This window comes from Neurospora crassa, linkage group VII (genome assembly GCF_000182925.2).
Source record: "Neurospora crassa OR74A linkage group VII, whole genome shotgun sequence".
Classification (NCBI taxonomy): Eukaryota; Fungi; Ascomycota; class Sordariomycetes; order Sordariales; family Sordariaceae; genus Neurospora; species Neurospora crassa.
Window position 1 is genome coordinate 1705354 of NC_026507.1, and position 16054 is coordinate 1721407.

The 16054-nt window shown below is 50.7% G+C and overlaps 5 protein-coding genes across 5 annotated transcripts; 4 read left to right on the forward strand and 1 right to left on the reverse strand.

The window, feature by feature from the left end:
- The first annotated feature begins 2897 nt into the window (after positions 1 to 2897).
- NCU06128 (hypothetical protein) lies at positions 2898 to 4781 on the forward strand. Its single transcript, XM_954897.3, has one exon. It carries the CDS (start codon positions 3281 to 3283, stop codon positions 3587 to 3589), a length of 309 nt encoding a protein of 102 aa, XP_959990.1. The 5' UTR covers positions 2898 to 3280; the 3' UTR covers positions 3590 to 4781.
- Positions 4782 to 6013: 1232 nt separating this feature from the next.
- On the forward strand, positions 6014 to 7626 carry NCU06127 (hypothetical protein). Its single transcript, XM_954896.3, has 2 exons — positions 6014 to 6625; positions 6684 to 7626. Exons 1-2 carry the CDS (start codon positions 6148 to 6150, stop codon positions 7103 to 7105), a joined length of 900 nt encoding a protein of 299 aa, XP_959989.2. The 5' UTR covers positions 6014 to 6147; the 3' UTR covers positions 7106 to 7626.
- Positions 7627 to 8807: 1181 nt separating this feature from the next.
- Positions 8808 to 10082, forward strand: NCU06126 (hypothetical protein; the record flags this gene model as incomplete). Its single annotated transcript, XM_954895.1, has 1 exon — positions 8808 to 10082. The coding sequence occupies one exon, from the start codon at positions 8808 to 8810 to the stop codon at positions 10080 to 10082; it is 1275 nt and encodes a 424-aa protein (XP_959988.1).
- An 876-nt stretch (positions 10083 to 10958) lies between these two features.
- On the reverse strand, positions 10959 to 13361 carry NCU06125 (hypothetical protein). Its single transcript, XM_954894.3, has 2 exons — positions 12547 to 13361; positions 10959 to 12485 (listed from the first exon to the last, which is right to left on the reverse strand). The coding sequence occupies exons 1-2, from the start codon at positions 12700 to 12702 to the stop codon at positions 11331 to 11333; spliced, it is 1311 nt and encodes a 436-aa protein (XP_959987.2). The 5' UTR covers positions 12703 to 13361; the 3' UTR covers positions 10959 to 11330.
- A 13-nt stretch (positions 13362 to 13374) lies between these two features.
- NCU06124 (hypothetical protein) lies at positions 13375 to 14484 on the forward strand (the record flags this gene model as incomplete). The annotated part of the gene is made up of 3 exons (XM_954893.1): positions 13375 to 13435; positions 13690 to 13887; positions 14288 to 14484. 3 exons carry the CDS (start codon positions 13375 to 13377, stop codon positions 14482 to 14484), a joined length of 456 nt encoding a protein of 151 aa, XP_959986.1.
- Positions 14485 to 16054: the final 1570 nt, after the last annotated feature.

Here is a 16054-nt window from a genome sequence, read left to right on the forward strand (position 1 = left end):
GAAATCTTCAGCGGTGCCCTAGATTGAGGAGGCATGGCGTGAGAGATCATCTGCACGGCAGCTCATTTCTAGGTTCCAAGAAGCCAGATAGGCGGTAGACGACCAATAATGTCCACGAATACGTGCAGTGCACTTGTTTAATGAGATGCGGAGGACGTTCGTTCTGGGCGAGCGTAGAGATGTCACGACCTTCTGGTGGAAATGATGAAGTTCTTCGCCAAGTGCGCCTAACCCTATCCGCGGGTAGGATAGCACCAAGATCGACAGTGGTTGCGCTGGGGAATTAGATGATGGCTGAAGTATTGGACATTACGAACCTTATCAGAGTCAGCAATCAAACATGTGCTGACTTTGAGCTATTCTTTCAAAATTTGGAAGAAAAATAAAATAAAAAATGAAGCGGACCATTCCGCTCCTTGACGACCTCAACGAGCAGGCGCCTTGTTCCGGGCTTCTTGAAACTCTCTGGCGGTCAAAAAGTCTAGACCGTGACCCTGGGGAGCAAGGTCGGCGGTGAGCTCGGAACCTGTGTCTTGCAAGGACTTGGCGATGAGGAAGACTGGTATCTGGCTATCATTCATCTTCAAAAATGCGCTTTGATGAGCATCGATGCCAATCATGGCGGTCCAGATCTTTCAGGTCTTTGAAGTACCGCGTGGTTCTGACAACAACGGGAAGGCTCAGTAGGTAGATACTAAGCAAGGGGAAACAAGGTCTTGGGTATTTCGTCAATCCCGTCCGGCACTCGCCTATCCACAATGGATGGATGGCAAAGAGTCTGAGACAATCGTCGGACAATCTGCGCGAACCTGGGGAATGCCAAGGGGCCCGGGCCAGTAGATGCAACGGCTTGGCGGGTTGTCTGTAATCGAGCTCGGACTACATCGTGAGATGACAGGGCGTGGTGGTGACGGCAGCCAAGTCCATGGCGGACTGGTTGAGCTTGGCGTTCAGTGGCCGGTGTCGTTGCGATCTTGATGCTGCAACTTTAAAGGTGAGGTTTGAAGTAGTAACAACGTTACATACCAACAACATTGGAACGAGAAGAAAGGGAGTAGAGGAAAAAGGGGGTCCGGAATTGAGAGACGTGTGAGGGTTAGGGTCAGTAATGGTTACATATTCTGACGAGGTCAGCCCGGAAGTTGGAGCAGTCCAAAATTTAGTTTGTTGAACCTAACCTTCAGGAGCGCCGGCAGTAAGTCAGCGGCTTCCGTGATAGAGAAGCCCGGGTCCTGTATAGAGAGACCTTGATGGGTAAGGACGGAAGATGTCGGCCGTGATTGACGATGTGATGGCTCGGCACGGATGTTGCGGGCTGTCTGTCAGATTTGCCATTCAGCTGAGGCGTTTCGTCTCCCAGTTCCATCCGATCTTGCTCTAGGGACGGTGGTGCAGCCGTCTGGATGAGGGATTCTCAAATTCGTGCCGTGGTAGTTGAGCAAGTTGCATACTTCTTGGCTTGCCACTTTGTCTCTCGCACTACTATCGCATCGCTGGATCGCTGTGCGACTCCAAGTTTTGCGTCAGTCAGTAATCTTGTTGACGCGCACAGCGTCTCTTGGCAGCGAGGTGTTGCGCGACTCGAAAGCAATAGAGTCGAGGAGAAGGGAGTCAGTGATATTACCTCGAGTCGATGATCGAGCTCTATGCGGCGAAATTGCAAACATCAAAGTCCCTACCCCTTTGAGCATTGTCGATATTGATGCCAAGTCGTGCCAGGCAGACCGATAGTCATTACTCGTGTGCGTAAAAGAAAAGGTTTGGCTGCTAGGTTCTTGGTCGCGCAGATCGCCATGATTGAGTTGTCCGGAGCCGTCGGCGGGTTGAATTGCGCGCGCCCTTGCAGCGTGGGATTGTTACATGGTAGCTGTTGGGGGCCTGTAAAGGCTTGGGACATTGCGTATTTCCAGGCCTCACCTCGCAGGGCGACCTACTACCAGTAGTTCCTTGACAAGCCCGGTCCCCTCGTTGAGCTGCCCTGGGCTGGACGATGCCCTGCAGCGAGCTCGCGATGCCCGGTGGGCAATCTCCTGCTATGGTGGTAAGCCCCCGTCTTGGCGGTTTGATACAAGACTTCCCTTTGGCTCGCTGTTGCCGCCAGTGGGTTGAAGCTGAGCTGTGTGAGACTGTGAGACTGCGTACGTAGAGTATGTAGTATCATAGCCCGCCGACTGGCTGCTGTGTAGGGTAGGTAGTAGGTCGAGGTATTGATCAGGATGACGGGATCTTGCAAGACCAAAGTCGGGTGTCAGGGTTAGAGCTGCCCGTCTCACAGGTCGGGTTCCATTATTGAGGTGTTCAGGTTGTGTTGACGATGGATGACCTGGAGCGAGCCGCTCGATTGCGCCTGGGTGCTGCCAGATTGGGCTACGATGCCAAGCCAGGGATCTGCAGCGAGGATTAACACCGGTGTCGGCTTGGCGACCGCCCAGAGACCGCCAAGCGCGCAGTGATATAGCTCACAATCGAGGTGAACACGTGCGAACCGGTATTGTTGATGTTCGGAGTAGGTAGGTTGCTGGCTTTATCAACAAGTTCCCAAGAGACCAAGACCCCAAGCGACATGGTGGCCCGTGTAGCGATGCTTGGCCCAACTTGTCGCCTCCTTACAACCCCGGATTTACGACAAATTGGAAATGATGACACTATCAAAAATAACTTCATGTGAGCGGGCAGCGGATACCTCTAGACTTAGAGTGTGTTGGCAGTGGATAGTGGTGAACTCGTGAGCAGTGCAAGAGTCGCACTCGGCAGCAACCCCGCAGCAGATGTGTATCCGGGAGGTAGCAGGGTGCTGCGCTAGAAGACAGCAAAGGTGCCGAAGGGTGCCGGAGGAGTGGAACTCGAGCTTGGCTAGCTTGCCCTGTTCGTCAACATGGAGCATGTACAACACGCGCCCGCGACACCACACTACCTACATTGCGCCATTAGGCGTCCAATCTGAGCCAATCTGACCATAGTGCCGGTCCATCGTGTTGCCAAGAAGCAAGCGTCAGGAAGCCGACAAGACACCCACAGTTCGTTGCATCGCCAACTCCATGCCCGTGGTTGTGCGCCGAGCATTGGTGAATCTAGTGGGGGCCCGCATGTCTCCTCCTCCTCCTCCTCCTCCATCTTCTTCGTCAGCCCATACACGAGTGCATTTAAAGATCCCCCTTCCCATGCCTCTCCTCCTTCTCTTCAACTTGATATCCCATCTCACATCAACATCTCAACTCTCTTGACACACCTCGCTACTTCACCACTCAGTCAACTCAACAACAATCAACAAACCTTCAAAATGGGCTCCTCCATGTCGAGACATCACCACAAGCGCGGCGAGTTCCTCTTCACCAGACCCAAGTCGCCCCGCCACCGCTCGCCTACCCCCTACCCCCACGACAGGCGCTCGCTCAACGACGACAACGGTAGCATTCACATCCTGACAAAGGTGTCGTCCATGGCAAAGCCTACCCAGACATCCATCAAGATCGTCGAAAGACCCCAGGCTCGTCAACACATCAGCTTCCAAGACAAACCATCAGCAGTCATCAGCTTCGAGGTTCATAACCCCCGAAGACTGAACCGCTTCGAACGCCTGACTACTTGAACAACGCCCATCAGAAATGGACTAGCAAAACCGGATTCTGTTCAGCAGACACAACAACGCACCAGCCAAGACCGAGCTGCACTTGCTCGGCACTGGAAAACGCATGGAACCTGCTTGATTTTGGGTCTGCATTAGGGCTCGGAAATGGTGTACACACACGACTCTATGGGTTAGGGTTTCGGCTTGCACCTGATTGCGCTCATTGCGTTGGCGTTGCATCGTTTGCCTCTTGTCGGTCTCATCTTCCATTCATTCAGCACATGGTGCCAAGAACTCTGCGCTCGGCAGTCAACAAGACCTCTCGGTCTTGCGCCACCATCACCACAATTCTGCTCGACAACACTCGGACTACCCAGAGTTCACCGACTGCAAAAATGCCCAAAGACAACATCACCATCCGATATTGACCAGTCGGTTCATCAAGCCGCGTGTGATGCCCCTGTCCCCGTGTGGCAGTGGCGTTTGCGGTGATGGGCTTGGCACAGATGTCCCGTCTTCTTGGCTGCATCGCATCTACACTACGGCATTCAGATCACTGGACGATCACTTCTTCCAGAAGGGGGGCTTGGGGCCAAGAGATGTGAAGTGAAGAGAGGACACAACATAGAGGAGAATCACCCGCTGGTTTGCATCGCAGTAAAAGGAGTTCTATCAGGCGATACATGCTTCGTGGCTTTTTTTGCTTTCCATCACATTGGATTCCTTTATCGGCGTCATCTTGCTTTGGTCTGTCATACCTCGGTTGTATATCACAACAGGAGGTTGCCTCTCGTCGGGGATATGATGCGACATTTTAGCGATCACGACATGATTGGGATGTCAGACTGGCATGCAGTCATGGCCAACCCAGCCACGGGCTAGCTCTGGAGGAGGAAGAGAAAGGAGAAGACCGAAAGAACATGACAGTCAGTCATACTGCTGTCGGAGGTTGATGCATATATCGCTCATGTCACTTTTTTTTTCTTCCAGTTGTACGACTGAAGGAGGGATTTGCTTCGGGATTATGTACATGTGGTGTACCCGGTACACAACAGGATTATTATGCAGAGAAGGAGAACAAGTTGGCAGCGTTGTATTGCATGGGGGTTATCTATACCAGTCGGCATACAGACACGGCGTTATTCCGGAGGCCTGGAAACTTGCAAGGGGTAAAATTGATTATAGACCTGCTCAAAAAATATTCTACTATGACATCCTGAACCACATATGATCGATATTGCTGCAAATTTTCCTCTTGATAAATCTCAATCACTTTCAACGGACCGATTTGATCGGTAACTCCGGTTTTTGCGCATGTTGTGTTGGCAACAGTTGTGAGAAACTCGCATAAATGAACGAAGCTGGAATATCTCGAGAGAATCGTTCTGTCACCTTGTCATAGATCATACTTATTCAGGCATGTCCGGTCTTTACCATGTCCCTCTACGTCCCGCCTTTTTGTGTTTTTTTTTTTTTTTTTTTTTTTTTTTGGGGGGGGGGGACTCTGCTGTCAAGTCTCCCAAGTCACATCTCTAGTTGTTGACCTTAAACTCACCTTTAGGTCACAGCCGGATTAGTTATACCTCTACACGTAAGTGAAATGGTGCACTCGTGGTTACTGAGCAGTGGGGTCGTCGTTGAATGTCTCGTCGTCAGTTCTGTCCTTGAAAGATACCTAGCAATCCTTCCCCAGATGACTGCATTCCAGATCCACGAGCATTGTCTGAACTTTTTGGGAGGGGAGAGGTTATGATTCGACGATGCGGATCTCTGGAGAGTGCTTGTCCTTTCATCTTGAATGATCGGTGTAGGAGTTACCATCCATAAGGTACCTTCAATTTGATGGTAACATGGCTGCTGGCTGCGACTTCCATTCCCAGAGTTCTTGGTTTCAATTCTTTTGCTTCCTTGGAAGGAGTAATTCTCTCACGGGTCAAGTAACTTCCATCTTTTGGTTCTCTTGGGTTGTTATCTGTACCTTCTTTATCCCAACTGCCCTTGGATAAGAAAAACAATGCATATAACACGGAATTAAGCAAAATGGGAGGTGAGCGATAGCTTTTTTTTTTCTTTTTTTTTTCTTGTTTTTTTTTTTCTCATCAAAAATTGAATGTCCTGCCAGTTCAAAATACGTAACAGTCGCAATTTGGTTCTCTGAATTTCTGTGGTCATTGGTCCCAATGGACAGTGCTAGGTATACTTCAGACTGAACGCTGCCTAGAAAGAGGGACCGTCTCGTAGGCGGGTATTTCCCTCCGTTTGCTTTCAGAAACAGAACCACCCTTCATCCCAATTACTCGAGGAAAGGACAAGACATCTCGCCAGTCAAGTGAGGTGGTAAGAGCTCTTCACCAGAGACGAGATGACAGTTAAATCAAAATTGCGAGTTTTGGGCGCTCAATATTCTGCTCCGTGTCCCCGCTTCCCAGAGATATAAAGTCCTTCCTATTATTTCACTTTGCGCGATACTCTCGCTCTTCTCTCAACTCGTCAACCAGAGCCACGTTCTTCGAGTGGCAGCAGGCCAGTAAAGTCTCCGCACTGAGATCGCAGTCATTATACATCATCTCAACAAGAAAATGTCATCTAACGAGACCGCGATCGCGAAGTTGCTCGAGCCTATTCCCTCGATCGAGTCACTCATCGTTGAGGGCTTCAATGAAGGCTTGGGAAACGCTAATAACACCACTCTCCTTCCTCTGGACCCAGGCATGCTGGAGGCTATATGCCGGCTGAATCTTCCCGCTGTTCCGCTTGAGCGACTCTACGTCGCCGAAGCGTTTCTCGAGAGGCCTTTTGGCTTCGAGCAGATCGTCACTTTTTCCTGCAGTGCCGATCTCGATCCATATCCGTTTCAGATAAAGATCACCCAGTGCGACAGCCATTTCGATGCTATGAGCAGGATGAAGCAAGCCGTCTTTTCCCTGGATTACGATCATGGTGCATTGGGTTTCGAAGCCGCGAAGGACCTGGGAAATTACGCCGTAAAATCCAAGAACGGGTGTGCTATTGTCTGGACACGTTGGACGACCGTCGTCCAAGTGCATTTCTTTCCTGGTAAGGGGCCCGAATATCTTCGTTCCTGCAGCATGGCCATACTCTAACCGAGCTTTAGATCTTCCTAACGATTTCAGCGGGCTGTCTGTAAACATTCAAGCCCTGGCTATTGCACTTGACCTTGCTATGAAATCCCATCGGGGAACTATTGACGAAGTCCCTCGAGCCGGTCTGGACGAGGACTTTACACTACCGGATACCTTCAGCCTCAAGCTCCACGAAACCGCGACCATCCAAGTCAAATTCAGCAATGGTATTCATCGTGTCAGGGAATATCGAGTCATCCAGGATCGGAAGAATTTCGTGGTTGAGGACGACACTACCACGGAATACGGTTGCAGCGAAATGGCCGGGGGGCGCTTTCACTCTAAGCTGAAGGTAACCTTCTGCAGAAATAACGTCTCCGTGGCAATCCGTTTCCTGACGGCTCACAAGTCCTCCCTGTGGCCACGCGTTAAACTTATGGAGCTGGAACATTGAGTAGATCGAGGTCTTAACGGGAGCATATATGGGTTAGATGAAATAGGGAAGACGCAACGAGCTTAGTCACTTTTTAGACACGATCTGGACGTTCAATGCTCTGCTCGAAGCAGCCCACGAGACCCACAAGTCATCAGCCCCAACCATGTGAGCTTGCTAGTAGGGAATTATTACTTATCAGCACAGGGGGATCGTCTACAGCACTGGAGGCAAGGTTGAACATAACTGGGAGTAGGTCGAGGTTCTCCGCAAGGATGGAAAGGGGATTATTTGGCATATGTCTGTTACATCGAGCGCGTCTCTCAAGACCATGGTAGTCACATTTGGTCAGCACATCCTGATGGAGGAGGCCTAGATCGATAGGCATGAAGAACAAATTCGTGGAGTAGAGAGCGATGGCGGGAACTTGATGGGAACAATTCCAAGGGCATATTGAAGTTTGCTAGTAAACGTCCTTTCTCTAGCTTAAACGGTACTTTCAATAGTTACCTTCAGTTGATCTTTGATCATCACTGCACATGTTGACTGTCTCTGGAGAACTCTCACGTGTGCTAATACAACAATAGACAAAGCATTGCGGAGTACAGCCCTCGCCAGTCATTTTCTGGCCGCTCTCCTAGCACCTCCTCTAGCCTTCCACAACTCTTTGTAGGGGGAAGCTACTTGCAACCGCTCTCCGGCAATGATAGTTTTGACTTCATTGTTCAGAGTCCGGATGTCTCTGCCCGCTGATGTTGTGGGTTTGGAGGGACAGCATCCTACCAGCGACGCAATGGTTGCGTGGGAAGCCACTTCTATCGAATGCGAAATGGTATTTCATGGTTGAGCCTCAAGTGTAGCGTTTTGGGAACGCAATTTTTTTGATTCAAAAGCTACGGGTTTCTTCTCCCCTCCATTTTTCATAAGTAACTATCTCTTTCATACTTCCAAATGTGACTACGGGCACATGTTCGCGGCCACCATATCTCGACTTTCAGGAACATCACGCGAAGGAGCAGTAAAAAAACTCTAACTGGATGTGCTCAGGCTTTTGGGTCTCACATTGCAATGTTATTCATTGTTCAACTAATGTGGGCTGGGGCTAGGGCCGAAAGAGGATATCCAGCTGCCCAAGCTAGTTTCTTCCAAGTGTCTTGCTGAAATTCCATCCTGACTGACGGTCGTCATGATGAGTACAGGTAACTTCTTCCTTCCGTCTAATATCCACAAAGCAAACACTGGCAAAAAACTTAACTAAGACAAAAGAATCCAAAACATCAAACGAAACACAAGCACTCGCGATCTCAGGCAGCAGCAAGACCAGTCACGCGCAGTTTGGGGACAATATCAGGATCTTTCAGCAACATATCAATAATAACAATACCTCATTCTTAGCCGCTTGGTCTTGCATATACCTGTTGTACCTACCTGCCGTTCCACTCTTTCTGCCCTCCGCTCCTTCCTTAACTCAAACTCTTATCGGCAGCACCGATTTAACATCCACTTCTCGCCCAATCTACTTGCAGTCACGTATGACCTACGAGTGCTGTGAAGGAAAGTACTCATCACCTCACTAACCGCTAGCGCCTTCTTCGAGGCGCTTCTCCATCAGCAGCCCAGGACGGGAATCACTCGATAATCAAACGCAACTCTTTCGCCACATCTTCCTCCAGCCCTCAAATACCACCATCGATAACACACCAGCAACGAACAGCAAACGATAATGGGTCGCACGGGCTACGAAACGACCAATTTCCGTAACTCCGGCTCCGATCCCAACAACCCGCCGCTCCGCAAAGCCGGTGTGGGTTTGATCACCCCTCCTCCCTCTTCCTCGTCGCAAGATCCAAAAGGAGGAGGGAAGGAGCGCGCCAATACGCCTTCCGGTTCTGCCGTCGGAGCTCACCAGACTCCTCCAGCGCACCTTCCTTCCGTGAGAAGGTGTGCTGACTTCCGAGAAGCTGTGATTGAGCCTTTCCCAGTTCTGCCTCAGAGCCAGAGGCAGTCTCGTGGGTTTGGTTTTCAAGTCGGACCTCGAGGCTATGGCGTAGGAGGTGGTAATCGCCCTAGAGCATTGAAAATCCAGACAGCAGGTGGCAAGAACAACTCAATCGATGTTGAGATGAGCGGTACTCCATTGTCGGCTGGGCCCTCAAGCACTGGAGCTGTCATCGGCATTGGCGATGACGCGCATCTGATAACACCTCGCGCCTCTCAGTTTGAGCTACCCGGTAACTATTCCAGGGGCGCTTCTCGATTCTCTCAACAGCCCCGGCACTTCGATTCCTCTCCATCTCGTCATCAGGCATACGGCCAGTACCCGGATGGTCTCCCTCCTCCTCCACCACCCAATATCCTCCGTTCACAAGCATCTCAGTTTGGTCTCACAATCAACAAAAGCAGCAGTGGCGGCAACGGCAACTCTCACACCCAGTCCCAAGGCTTACGCTCACAGCCCTTCAACTCCAACACCCCTCCTTCGGACTCGTCCAAGCGCAACGCATTTGCTTCGGATACCGCTGAGCCACCTCGGTTCGCTCGCAGCGGCAACATGACCGCCCGCCAGTATCAAGAGCCTATCGGAAACGCGAAGATCTTTGATACTGTTACCGGTACCTACGACCTTGGAACAAACGACGCAAGGGATTTGTACATGCGAAGGGTAACCCCACACCCTGACCCGTGGCCGTTGGATTTGGATTTTTTTTTGAAAAAACGGAGTTATCCCCAGGAGTTAATGACCGCTGCCGGAAGCACACCTAGAGCCGCCCCTACTCCCGGAACCACCGCAACAACCATCGGGTCTACAGTCAGACCGCCGCCCGAGTTCAACATCGGACCCGGATCTGAATTCGCATCTGGACCCAGACTCGAGGACCGTAGCTTTCCTTTCTTTCCGCAACCAGCGACCCAGGCCGAGAAAGATCGGCGGAGGAAGGCGACGCTGGATGCTGGGTATGCGCAGTTGTTGGCCAAGAGGCAAAAGCGACACCACTAACTAGCAGGGAGGGAGAGTGAGTAGAAAGTCGTAAGTCGTCCTTCAGCTTCTCCAGTTTATCTTGGTGAATGTTGCTATCACTAACTCCTTAGTCTTCTCAGTCATTGTTTCTAACCCGCCAATCATAGTTGATTTGTGGTATACTTGCTTTCAAGTTCGTTCAAGCGATTAGATCAAACATCTAATAGCGTTGCTTAACAGTTTCCCCCCTTTTCCCTTTTTCCTACTCTTATTTCCCCCTCTTTTCTTTCTTACCTGCTAAAGCATGGCATGGCTAGCAAGCTCTAGACATGGCCTTCATACTTTCACAACCCTACGCCAGAAGTTCGCATCAGTCCAAAAATTCATCTTTCTTCCCTTGCAAGGCATCTAATCTTAGAGAAATGCACGTTGTCTGTGCATTAACGCATCATCGACCATCAGATATCTCTTTTTCTTTTCTGTTTTGGCGTTCGTAGTTCTCTATAAAGTCTATGTTGAAGCAGGTGATGCCTCCGTCAGGCCAAGCGAGTGTCTTGGCCGTTTACCAGAAGGCATCTAAGTCATCACCGCTTAACTTGTCAAGGACGAGTGTCTCGACGGCACACTGTAGCGTAGCCTGGAAACGTAGGAGTGACATATCTTCATCTAATACTGTCCAAGTGACGCATTCCCAGCTGTGATTTGTGTGTTTCACTATTACTTACTTTCTTTCCGACCAAATCAATCACAAAACGTTCACGTTACATCTCATGAGATCTCAGGCCAACACAAAACAACCAAAACTCGCATTGAGATACAATATTTGATCGCTTTTGCATAAATTTTGTTGGGTCGTAACATGTAGAATGGCGGTTCGTGTTAATCACCACGTTCACGACACCAGGAGGACGAAACTCGTCAGAAAAATGTGATTTCATTGTTTCCCAGTAGATGGTTTCAAGATGCCGGATCCGACCTCTCATCCGGTCTCCAAACCTACTAAATATTGATCACGCTCTTATATTATTACAAAGCAGTATGTCATCCCATCGTCCCAGTCATAACTCCCTGTTCCCCACTGATGAATGTGATTATCCTTGGCCGTGAAAAACGGTTTCTCTATTCCGTCGCAGATTTTCCTTTACCAGACATAGGTGCATAAAAACACCCACACGACTCCAACACAGAGTAGCGATGTTTGTGCTCTGCTCCGTGACTTTGGCCACGTTACTTATCAATTCTCTGCAATAGCCTCCCCCTCAAAACAGCTCAAAAGACTACTTGACCTTACACGTTGCCACCATTCCAGTCTACAAACGTGTCGTGTTCATTGTTGATCATTGGATCAAGCTCGGCGTCAAGCTCCTTGGTCTTCTCTGCCAGTGTCTGATAGAAAATTGGCGCGTTCTCGTCCTGTTGTGCAAATGATGCATAGAACGAGCGTGACTCGTCAAGATCGAGAGGCGGTTGTGACAGGCTGTCATACATGTCGTCGAAATGCTCAAAAGAACCATCGAAATAGTTGGGATAGAACTGGGGCTCGCTGGCGAGCTGATTCACGCTATCCGACGAGGCTTTAGGGAGAGCGGCTGAATGGCCTGACTGCGTTGTCGACGTTACGGACATGGCTGATGGTGGAGTAAGCGGTGTATCGGATCTGGTTGAGGTAATTGATGACTGCCGGTAGCGAGGCTGTGCTGTCTTTGAATTGTCAAAATTGTCATGGTCGAAGGTCGGGGTGAGAAGTCCCGGTAGGGAAGGTGATCCTTCGCCAACGCTTGGCGTAAGAGCCGGAGGTGTCGAGAACTCGGACGTTGACGAGTTTCTTGTGTGAGTACCGGCAGAACGATGGGAAACGGATAGACTCGGTGAATTGGTTGATATGGGCGGGATAACGGGGAGCGACTGTGTCTTTTGTCCAAAGCCGTGGGGTATGCCAGAACTTGTTGGGTTGGCTGAGTTTGCTGATACCAAGGAGAGATTCGGAGTTGACTGTGTCCTCTCGTGGAACTGTGGCATGCCATGGTTTGGCGGGAGACCGTAAGAGGGAACTGAGTTCACGGACATCATCGACATTGCTCGCTGCTGAGGCATTGGCATGTACTGTGGGGCAAGAGGCATCGCTGGCGGTCGGAGCAGAGCTGGGAAGGCCTCTGCAAACTGGGCGTCGACCCTCTGGTAGTGCTGCTCCAAGGCGAAATTCTGAAAGTTGCCGGTGGTGTACGGTAGCCGGGCTGTCCTGGGTTCTTCTTCCTCTTCGTACATGGCATCGTTCAGGACAGCCTCAGTGGTGATCTTGAAGCCCTTACCGGTACGCTTCTTGTGGATTTCAGATGCCAACCTGGCCGACTGGAGACGGGCCTCGAGACTGCGGTCCGAGCGACGAGATGCCGCTACGTAGGCCCGTTCCTGGTTGGCTTCGTGGGTTCGAGCATCTTGAGGCTTTTGTGGAGTTAGTCTTTCTGGTCTTGTGATCATGTGGACTGATGGGTGGTCGGGGTACCTTTGGCTTTGGCTTCTCTGTTCGGCCTGCCACAACCTTTGATCTGACTTGCTCTGTGATGTTCATCTTGAAGCTGTCCTGTGTCGTCGGGTTTGGTCGGCTGGCTTGGGTCATGCTCGCTCCCCTCTCCTTGACTCTCGGATCTCTTGGTGCCATGGTTTATGCCTGTCAGGGAACCCTCGCTTCTGGCTCCGTTTACACAAATTATACACCGTAGGCCAGTAGGTAATGCGCTGTACAGGCTCGTGATACAGTGTCTGAGAGACAGGATATCTGGGCCTAGACCTCGAAGATAAGGTGGTCGTGCCGTGTGAATGGTGTGGATTGTCGAAGACTGGTTCGGCAAGTGCTGGCTCGAATGTCGAGGAATTCACACACAGCGTATGGAATGATAGTTCACGGGGCGATGGAGCGAGTATGAAAAGTTCGTGCGGGACGCTTGGGCCCGCGGTATTGGTATATTATAAAACAGTAGTAGTATGCTTGATGAATGTCGAAGCTCGTGGGCCGTAGTAGTAGTAGTAGCGGGGACGGGAAGTACGAGAAGGACGAACTGAAGACGAGGTAACCGAAACTGGTGGTTGTTTGTTGTGGACTATGTGTGGAATGTCAACTTGTGTACCGGCAGGAAAAGAGCAGGAACAAGCGGGAGTTTGGCAGGAGAGCAAACGGTGTTATATTTGGACGCTGGGAGCCTGACGTGTTTGCAGGTCTGTCTGTTGTCCAAGATCCCGATCTGGGCGGGTTCGTTAGTTGCGCATCCGCCGTACAGACTGGCAAGTCGGTACCTTCCTTTGACGCAAGCCTGAAGGGCGAGCGGAGACATCCATGGAGGTGGAGAAGGCAGGTATCATCGCCGGCCCTCGCTCTTTACTAGTAGTCACCTACAGTACGCAGTACTGGCAGTCTCTCTCCTGGTCTCATCGCACTTGGCACTGTAAGGTAATGTAATACCTGGTACCGACCTCTTAGACCTAGTAGTATATCAAGTTGGCTTTTCGATCTGAGCCGGGTCCAACATCGTGTTTCTCGTCCCAGACTCTCTGTTCCTGGAAGTGCTCACCAAGCAGAAGCGTAGAGTAACTGTTGCTTCCGGATGAGGGTAAAAAGGATTTGAGGACGCCCCCCTGCCTAGGTACCTAGAGCTACCGCAGCAGTCGTGGAGACGGAAACTAGCCGGCAACAAGGGGGGCGGGATCATTGGCGTCGATTCAAAAGGCGTAGGGTGTGGGCGGCACCGAGTCGGTTCGGAGTGCGGTCGACGGGACTGGCTGTGTCTGGCTGCTTGCTCGATCCAAAAGCGATCCACAGAGCCACTCACAGCCAAGGGCACCCGCGAGTGTTCATCGATCTCGATCCGGTTGTGGTTGCAGACTGACCTTCACAGGGCTTGGCCGTACCTGTTACGTTGCCAGTCAGTTCAAGCACCGTCCACGTTCAGAGAGAGCACTGTAGAACTGTGCTGTACTGTGAACGGGGCTTGGGCCAATCATAATTGTTAGAGAGGACTGCGGCTGCCCATTTAAGGTACGTGGCCCTGGAGGTCCACTTGAGGTAGTACCCACTGCCCCGCTCTGCCTTCGCAAGGTATGGTACCACCTTCCAGGTTGATGGAGAGCTTTGGAGAGCTTCAGAGAAGCTTCAATGTCTCATGCCCTGACATGCTTGCCGAGTTGCAGTGTGCGAGCTTCATTGGTCTTTACTACTTTCGTCTTCCATGTGCTACACTTGTTTTGACTAGACTCCATCCAGACCTGGCGGACCACATTCCCGTCGTTTCTTGAAGGTCGGCTCTTTCGCATGCAAGGACACAGGCCAGGACCAGGTCCGTGTATTCAGCAGTCGCGGCACCGCAGCTTGCGTGCCGAGCTCAAGCTCGAGTTGGAGATTCGATGCACTGCCAGGGGCACTCTCTCATTAACGCTCGCTCTGCACTAAACAGTGGTCTCTTGAGTCTGGGTAGCTAGTAGCTTCCCGAGTCATTAGGTGCAGTGGTGTTGTGACAACTCTGGGGAGGAGGGGAGAACGCTCAGAGGGGTAAGTAAGCTCGTCTGATGTTGTAATCTGTTTTGGTCACCGTTTGGAAAAGGTCTAGAACCTCGAGTCGCTTTAGTATCTTGGTGTCTTGCGCAGATCACAACTCAATTTGTCAAATACGTCTCCCCAATTTCTTGGCGGTCCATGTCGATCAACCTCTTGTAGGCCAGATGAGTTCGATTGCAGTGGCTTGTTATGCATGGCGAGGAACGATTCACACATTGCTCGAAACACCTCAATTCAAAGCCGCTAAGTGAATGCAGCACAAAGCCCCAAGCTTCAATTAGTCAGTAGCATGGCGCGCTTCTTCTCGGACCCCGCGGAGAGTGTGGCTGTGGAGACGGCTAAAGTCGAGGCTTGATACAGGCGGTGTTGTACTATAGGTCCATGGGCAGCAAGGCGGGGAAGCAACCGGGCAGAATCCCAACAAGTTGAAAAATAAAAAGGAAAGAAATGAGCTTATGTGGTGGGGACGCATATTCTAGCTTCACTCAATAGTGTCGATGGTAACAACGGGAAGTTCCGGCGAGACTTGAAATCGAGATGTGAGTCCCAAGTTCGAAGGTTCTTAAATCGAGTGATGCCGAGTTCCCGATTGAGCCGAGCAGTAACGGGCAGCGTGTAAAGAGGAGCACAACACTGTGGCTATTCACCATGCATTCCTTCGTCTTGCAATCGCCGCTTTATTAGTGTCGTGATACCTAGTTGAACAGGGTGTTGGGGCCCTGTTGTGCTGCCGATTATCTCTGGCTGTGATTGTCGTCCTGGTCTGGTTCCCTACCTACCACTCTCAGCTGTTTTTATCTGCGTGCAAAATGCAGGGTCACTTGTGAGATGGTCCGGAGAGTTTGCTCCGACTGTACATTCTAAGCCAAGAAGTGGAAAGGACCGTGCGCCGCGGAAGTGTACGTGCTCGCTCAGAACGCACTAACAATTCTCCTCATATCCACCTAAATCCATCTCTTTAACCGGTTTTCCTGCTACATATGCATTTCTTGACAGTGGTTTATGACCAATGAGATTTCAAACACCAACATGTAACCTTCCAACAACTCCAAGCCAAGTACCTTTTCTGGTATCTTTCAAACACGCTATAAGACCACTAGCTAGGCTGCTGGTTGTTTGGACTTTAGGTTATTGAACGCTCTTATGGGCTAGGAAAAGGTGCAAAAAACCAGGTAAAGAGATACCAGTTGTTCACCGATTAGAAGCTTTCTCTTCTACGTGCATGGGCCCAGAGCCAACCTACCTAATCATTCGGAGACCTCCTCCAGTAGAGATTTGCTGTTTAAGCTGTTATGTTTGCTTCTCCCGACGTCCACTGTTAATATGTCATATCCTATGTGTCGAGAAGAACATGACTTCTTTGGCACCAATGATAAACCAATGACTAGCAAGTGGTAGTAGTCGGATACACTTCAATTGGCGATGAGAAACTCGATTGCAACCTGGAGCGGTTAGGCAGGCTCGG